The sequence below is a fragment of the Oncorhynchus clarkii genome, chromosome 8 (genome assembly GCF_045791955.1).
Source record: "Oncorhynchus clarkii lewisi isolate Uvic-CL-2024 chromosome 8, UVic_Ocla_1.0, whole genome shotgun sequence".
NCBI classification, from domain to species: domain Eukaryota; kingdom Metazoa; phylum Chordata; class Actinopteri; order Salmoniformes; family Salmonidae; genus Oncorhynchus; species Oncorhynchus clarkii.
The window spans coordinates 26,918,222-26,925,880 of NC_092154.1; the positions used below are offsets into that span (position 1 = coordinate 26,918,222).

Sequence of the window (7,659 nt, forward strand, 5' to 3'; positions counted from 1 at the left end):
GCCAGGCGTATGACCTGCCCCATGCCCGACGTGACTGCTGCTGAACATTCTCCTGAATCATCTGTGTCTTGGGGAAGGGATGGAGCAGGGAATGGAGAGAATAAGGAAGAAGGGAGAGGGTGGTAGTTCTCATACATCCATAATTAAACCCCAAACCCAGTCCTGCAGCCTCCTAATGACCATCCTCATAATCAAAGACAAATGATACACACCTTGATTTATACTTCAAGTTTATTGGGATTTGTTAGGTCATTAACCTGTCATTGTCAGCAAATAATGTCAATGTATTCTGTAAAGTCTCAGTAACGTACAAATACGTGCACACACACACAGAGAGAGAATTAGCAGAGATAACACAGTCTGCTGCTGGAAGCCCCTGTCTCAGGCTCCCAATCCACATGTAGTTTTTCCCAGGGCCACTACCGCTGCCACCAGTACTCCTACTGTCCCCAGTCTTCCCAGTGCAGCAGTTCCTAGCGCTGCTGTTCCCAGTGCCCCCGCTCCGAGGGGTGCAGCAGCCGCTGTTACTGTTTCCATGCCGATTCCTCCTATCAGGCGGGTCCCTGTGAGGACCTCACCCCTCAGTTTAATCTGAGTGTGGAACGGACTCTTTGGTGCACCCAGTATAAAGGCCCCCACTGCAACAAAGGTCACTGTTATCATTTCTGCTGGTCCCAGAATGACAGTTCCCAGTGCTAGACCCCAGAAGCCTAGCACCGCACCTACTGCTACAGAGCCTAGAACTACTAGTGTCGTCGCTCTGGTTCTAAATTCCGATCCAGCAGCAACACTCGCGGCCCCCAGTGACACCCCTGCAGCCGTGGCTCCCCCTAACAGACCCCCTATGCTGCCCCCCGACCCCAGCAAAGCGCATACTGGTAGAATGAGTCTCAGGGTACAAGAGGATGCCACTGCCGCCCCCACCGCCACCCTTGCTGCCCCCTCTGGTCCCAAACTCACCACAGCCACTGTTCCCAGAGCAGCTCCTAGCAGTCCTGCAGCCAGGGTCCCCACCCACAGCACTGACCCCAGCATCACAGTCACCTCTGACCCTGTCCCACCTGTATCCCCCGTACCCATAGGGAAACCTACTATTGCCACAACAACTGAGTATAGCAGTAACCTCTCTGACCATTTGCTGTTTCCTTCAGCTCTCTGCTGTATTCTTCTCTCTGATAGGGCCTTCAGTAGGACACAGAGGGACGAGATAGCAATGGCCATAGTAAATAGTCCTGTGATGACGCCCAAACGGCCCATCGCCACACTGAGGTAGAGAGTAGAGAAAAAAACAGAGAGGACCGCGGTCATCTCATTCACGTAAGTGTAAGGGTACACTAGCAGGACCATGACGCACTGGACCAGGAAGTGGCCCCACACGGGGAGTGCGCCCACAAGTGTTCCAGTTACCACGGCTCCCACCGTGATGGTGACCCCTCCAGCAATCTCCGCCGCCTTTGCTCTAGCTCCACCTCCTCCTTCCCTCCCCATCAGTCGCATCACCATGGAGGCGAGGAGAAGTCCGGTTCCCATGGATACCAACGCCGTAGTGAACACCAGGCACGTGGCTACCGCTCCCACCCCCGCCACGCCAACCTCTCCTGCTGCTCGGGCAGCGGTGATCATAAGTGGTCCAGTAGTGGTCAAGTAGGGTTCGGCTGCAGCCAGAGCCGTGTCTCCGATGGCGAACCCAGCCGCTACGCTCCTCAGGACCACCTCCACCATTCCAACCACACCTAGGGAGAGACAGAATATGATTCTCTACTTTACCACTGTGAGTATGAACAGTTCTGGAAGAGCTACACCCACTTTGAATAGACCTAGAGTCTAGACTGAGACCACTCATATTGTCCACCAGGTGTCAGTGATGGACAAGAGTAGAATAACCAACACGAGAACGCACTGTCACAGCTGAAAAAGCTCAATCAAATACATTTTTTTTGGTCACATACACATGGTTAGCAGATGTTACAGCTATAATGTGAATAGATATTGTATCACTAAGGAATGCAGTGACGTGTGGGAAACCTGTTAATAACCAGGCCAGACAACAAAACTGTCAGTAATACACTCTTCCTTCCTTGTCAAGACTAGTCACTCTGTCACGGTATACGGAAACTGAAACCACACTGCACCCGATCTCTTAACACACTGAAATTCAAACCTGAAAGAGTGACTGACTTACCTTTAAAGTCAACAAACTAAACTCAACAGACCATTTCTGTCCATATTGTAACGTTATGACGCACAAAGTTGTCTGCAATATTCAATGGTGTTTCTACTCAGAGTTTATTGCTCTTAACTCAACTCTGTCATGCCTGCAAGCTACCTAGGTTTTATTAAAAAAGCAGGTTCTTACTGGATAGAATATGTGCTAACAGGTACACGGAGACAGAAAACATACAGAGTAAAATTACAAATCAAAGTTACTTTGAGTGTTAAACTACTACAGACGAGTACCTTACCCTGGTCTGTTCCTGCCATAACAGCAAGTGGATCACTGACTTCCTGTCTTTAGCTCCACCTCTAGGATTCTCATGACATGTGACAAGCACTGCAGTTTTTCCAGTAACTAACCCATTCAAATAATAATAATAATAATAAATATATATATATATATACATATATATATATATATATATTACTGTCATTCTTGTTATTAATGTATGACAAGTTGACACATTTGTTTTATTACTACTCATTCTTACATTCTTAGACTCCCTTAACATCCTAGAACTTGCAATGCAAGTAGGTCGCGGTTATGTTTTTCAAAATTCATTTCTCAAGATTTTGTGTGGAGCAGTGAGTATGTCACGTGTCACATCTGTACTTCAAGGAAAGGAGGGAAGGCTGCATTTATTTGAATATTATTCTAACAGGGTTTAGGTTCCTTCCTAACCGTAATTGCTTCCTTTCCTTCTCACCCTGTCACCGCCCCTCTTTTGTCAGCTGACAACAACGCGCTGGATCATGTGATAACCGCTTCCTCAAATGTGTGATCAGATGTGGTTTGTATTCTTTTCAAAGCAGAGCATAGGCGAAACCCTTGAGGCACTAACCGAACGCTGCTTTGCAAGCTGTAAAAAAAATAAAAAATAACCCAGTGAGTATTGAATTCATTCTTGCATATTTTGATACAGGATTTGTGCTAATTGAAAGTCGATTCTTGTTAAATATATTTTCATCTAAAGTTGCATAGTATCTGTATCAGGCTAAAGTTACTAGACTCCCTTTGAAGAACCAGTCAATTGTTACAATGTATCACTCTTGCGGTGTTCTGCTAAGTGATGCGTAGCGACAGTAGCAATTCAAGTCGCTGTTCCCTATCCAAGGACTATATACTTACTGTACGTTACTTGAAATCTATATCAATACGTCAAACCAACTAACATTTTCTCATGTAGGCTAATGGTCAGATTATCAGGGTATTACTATAATGTATCTGTCGTTTCTGCCTAGCTCTGGGCCATATTGTGTCATTAAGTTTTTTTATTTTGTATCCTGGTTTATTTCGTATCCTAGTTTATTTCGTATCCTGGTATTTGCTTGTGTTTCAATGTATGCACTGTGCATATGCACAAGCTAACCATTCCTTGAGTTCAGTTATGGTCAGGTGACTTGTACAGCTCAGGTATTATTAATGTGTAGTGTTTGTCTTATAATGGTAAATGGTTAAACAGGTTAGTGTTGTCACGCCTTCTTTGGTTTCCCACCCCTCCTCCTTTCCTACCTCAGTTGGCAGTTGGCACACCCAGTCAGTCATGCGACTCTCAGGTGTATCAATACACACTGCACATTGACTCTATTCAGTTATGTAGAATGTCCACCAGGGTCATGTTCATTATGCCTGTACAGAAGCAGATACTTTCAAATTAAAGCCATTTACGTGCATTCCTTGTGTTTGGGCAAATCTGGATGCTACATCCCAGTTTTAGTGACTTGTCCTGTAACAAACGTCTGTCTCTTTCAGGAATGCGATTTGCAGTAGCATTGTGTGTGCTGGCGCTCTTCGTGTCCACCCTGGCCCTGGACAATGGTCTGATGAGGACCCCTCCTATGGGCTGGTTGGCATGGGAACGCTTCCGCTGTGACATCGACTGTCAGAACGACCCCAAGAACTGCATCAGGTAAGACAAAAATATGATTCTGAACTCTTCCCATTCTTGGGAATGCCTTTCATAACAAGGAAAGGAGACAAGGTGAGGAAGAGATTTCTGAGCCAACATTGACACTTAAAAAAAATAATATAGGCCATAGGAACTCCTGACATTTTCCTCTCTCCCTCTGCTTCGTCCTCCCACAGTGAGGTTCTGTTCCGGGACATGGCAGACAGGCTGGCTGAGGATGGCTGGAGGGAGCTGGGATATGTCTACGTCAACATAGACGATTGCTGGGCCTCCAAGGACAGAGACAGCAATGGACGCCTGCAGGCTGACCCTAAGCGGTAGGCTACTGAACGGAGGAACACACACGTTTTGTTGTTCTCACAAGCACTGTTAATGTTTACAACTTTATTTCACTTGTTTCTCATGTATCTTATCTATGTATTGCCATATTGTCTACTGTCAGGTGGAATATATCTATGTTGAGGTCGTTGACATGTATTGTACCAATATATTGAGGTCACTGACTTGTCAGTCATATGATACTCATATAGCCCATTCTCTTAGGTGGGGTATATTGGCTTTTATTGTGCTTAAACTATTGTCTGTATGAATATGTGTAACATGTCTAACTTGTGTATCTATAACCTCCTCTCTCAGGTTCCCAAGTGGGATCCCCAACCTGGCGAGCTACATCCATGACCGGGGGCTGAAGCTGGGTATCTATGGGGACATGGGCACACTCACATGTGGAGGGTACCCTGGGACCCCCCTGGACAAGATCACTATAGACGCTCAGACTTTCGCTGACTGGAAAGTGGACATGCTGAAGTTTGATGGCTGCTACTCCAACGCTACGGAGCAGGAGCAGGGTGAGGAAGGGAGGAGAGTTGGAGGCATGAGTAGGGGGAGAGTTGTGGGTGGACATACTGAAGGTTGAAATGGGAGATAAGTGGTTTACTCAACCCTCAGTTGCTTGCTTGACACAGTTCTTTCTTATAGGCTACCCTGCCATGTCAAAGGCTCTGAACGCTACCGGACGCCCCATTGGCTACTCATGCAGTTGGCCAGCCTACCAGGGTGGACTCCCACCCAAGGTTAATCAAATTTCATTTAAATAATTCAATATTTTTGTAATAAGTCAATCCAGTTTATATACAGATCATATTTAAACATTTTCTAAGTTGACCTCTTCTACATTTGTTTCTCAGGTGAACTACACCCAACTGGGAGAGATCTGTAACCTGTGGCGTAACTATGGTGACATAGAGGACTCGTGGAATAGTGTGCAGAGCATTGCTGATTGGTTCTTCAACAACCAAGACGTCCTGCAGCCTGCAGCTGGACCCGGCCGGTGGAATGACCCTGACATGGTCTGTCTTTGTCAAACTCTCCATTTCACTGTAGAGGAAATGTTGCTATTCAATGAATTAACCAATTTGTCGTGCATATTCAGAGTGAGGAGATTACCGAGTATGTTTTAGCTTCTGGCTGAACTGACTGTGTGTGTATTCTAGCTGGTGGTCGGGGACTTCGGGCTGAGCATGGATCAGTCTCGGTCTCAGATGGCTCTGTGGGCCATCATGGCTGCTCCTCTCTTCATGTCCAATGACCTGAGGACCATTAGTAGCGGGGCACGCACCATCCTGCAGAACAAGGTGGCCATCGGCATCAACCAGGACCCCATGGGCGTCCAGGGTAGACGCCTGATCAAGGTAAGACCCACATATATCTTATAGTCTTATCATGGTCAAATATTCCTCCTGAGTTGTGTTGTTGAGCTGAATCTAAATGTCCTCAATCTTATTATTCTCTCCTCCTTCAATCTTTTTTTTTTCTCTCTCTCTCTCTGTACCTTGCTTCCTGTCTGATTCTCAGGAGAAGAGCGGTATTGAGGTGTTCTGGCGCCCTCTGTCTGATAAGGCCAGTGCTCTAGTGTTCTTCAGTCGTCGTACTGACATGCCTTACCGCTACCAGGCCTCCCTGGGACAACTCAACTACACCACTGGCAGCTATAAGGTCAGTCTGGTCCCGGTTTCTCTAAGTCATATTGCTGGCGTTGCCTCAATCACGCCATTTAATATCTCCTTTTTCCCTTCATGTCCCGTACTCTCACCTTCCTTTCTCCAGATCTATGATGTGTTTGCGGAGCGGGAAATGCCCACACTGAAGGACTCCACAAACTTTGTTGTGTCCATCAACCCCTCGGGTGTGGTCATGTGGTATATCTCAGCCCCTGCTGACCAGGATGAGAACACCCACATCAGGGGAAAGCTCAGGGGACCCGCCTTCCATCGCCACGCCAACGGTATCTCACCCATTGTACTGTAACCTTCCCCTTTGTCTTTGATGTCTCCTTAAGATGATACCTGTTTTCTCCCAGCTCTACTTTTTCACTAATCCAACATAATATAAGCCATTTAGCAGACTTTTTAATCCAAAGCGATTTAGTCATGCGTGCATACATTTTACGTATGGGTAATCCCGGGAACATTCTCATCAATGAATACCTCAAGGAAGGGAGCAAAGTAGTTCTCTCCAGAATGGACAGAGCAAATGCTATTTTAATGTTCCACAAAGATGACAGTTGTCTCCCTGAGATGACATCACTCTACTCAGGAATGTTCTGATTATGCAATCGACAGTAACCATGATGAAAGTTGAAAGTTAAGTTTTAATTTAAAAGGTACTCCTATTTTCATTGCACTAGTTTTTAATGTTCTGGATTTAAGGGCTCTGGTGGGAAATGTTTTCAAGGAATATCAGGAAATTATCAGATAGCTTATTTTAAATGATTGATGCTGTGAATGATTTTTGTATTTTCTTAAGTGTTCAAAAACCAATAAACACTTTTTTTCCCAGTGCGTATTGTCTTTTCTTTGTTCCTTTAGTCTACTCACTGAAGCAGTCCTGACTTTCTTTAGATTATTTTACATTTCTTGTTTTACTTGTGGACTGTAATTCAGCGGCCGAGTACAGAGAGAGATTGGAACGGAGAGAGCTGCCAAGTACGGCCTGCATGTAGTAGTAATAATTAAGGTCTACACACAATTGGACGGTACGAAGACAGTGACTGGGCAGTTTTGTTTGTAGAGGACACAGAAATACAAGGTCACATTAAAGTTGTGTACAGTACTACTACTAGTCATCCTTCCATCTAGCTCTGACAGTGGATGATGACACAGACCAACTGCACATAGAACTAGAATGAGATTCTATTTCTATGCAACCGTCATTGTGATGTGACTGATGTCCGATTGAACTCTGCTGCAACAGAACTCCTAATTACTTAGGACTTGCAAGCTCAAAAGATGCTTTTAGGAAACACATTTATTATTATGGCAGATTTTCTGAATTATTTGAAAAAGCATCCTGTTAAGAAACCTGTTGGAAATTTTTCTGAAAAGGGTTCTATGTCCAACAGCCGTTGGCCACCACCGTCCACCAGAACCTGGTTGCCTGCAGCTCTTTGGCTCCCAACACAGTGGCTCCCACCCAGGAAACACCCCTCCAACAGCCACAATGGTCCACCTAACTTCAACAGGCCTTCTACTACAAC

At 45.5% G+C, this 7,659-nt stretch overlaps 2 protein-coding genes across 2 annotated transcripts; one reads left to right on the forward strand and one right to left on the reverse strand.

The window, feature by feature from the left end:
• Nucleotides 1-213: 213 nt before the first annotated feature.
• Nucleotides 214-2,493, reverse strand: LOC139415613 (uncharacterized). Its single transcript, XM_071163727.1, has 2 exons — nucleotides 2,463-2,493; nucleotides 214-1,733 (listed from the first exon to the last, which is right to left on the reverse strand). Exons 1-2 carry the CDS (start codon nucleotides 2,479-2,481, stop codon nucleotides 382-384), a joined length of 1,371 nt encoding a protein of 456 aa, XP_071019828.1. The 5' UTR covers nucleotides 2,482-2,493; the 3' UTR covers nucleotides 214-381.
• Nucleotides 2,494-2,971: 478 nt separating this feature from the next.
• Nucleotides 2,972-6,964, forward strand: LOC139415614 (alpha-N-acetylgalactosaminidase-like). Its single transcript, XM_071163728.1, has 9 exons — nucleotides 2,972-3,100; nucleotides 3,968-4,124; nucleotides 4,301-4,441; nucleotides 4,761-4,972; nucleotides 5,103-5,197; nucleotides 5,312-5,473; nucleotides 5,618-5,815; nucleotides 5,979-6,119; nucleotides 6,231-6,964. The coding sequence occupies exons 2-9, from the start codon at nucleotides 3,970-3,972 to the stop codon at nucleotides 6,429-6,431; spliced, it is 1,305 nt and encodes a 434-aa protein (XP_071019829.1). The 5' UTR covers nucleotides 2,972-3,100; nucleotides 3,968-3,969; the 3' UTR covers nucleotides 6,432-6,964.
• The last annotated feature ends 695 nt before the right edge of the window (nucleotides 6,965-7,659 follow it).

Excerpts from the sequence above, each read along its gene's own strand:
- LOC139415614 (XM_071163728.1), top strand. The coding sequence starts at position 3,970 with ATGCGATTTGCAGTAGCATTGTGTGTGCTGGCGCTCTTCGTGTCCACC. Across the intron at positions 4,973-5,102 it reads CGCTACGGAGCAGGAGCAGG|GCTACCCTGCCATGTCAAAG; the intron begins GTGAGGAAGGGA and ends TCTTTCTTATAG. Across the intron at positions 6,120-6,230 it reads ACACCACTGGCAGCTATAAG|ATCTATGATGTGTTTGCGGA; the intron begins GTCAGTCTGGTC and ends TCCTTTCTCCAG.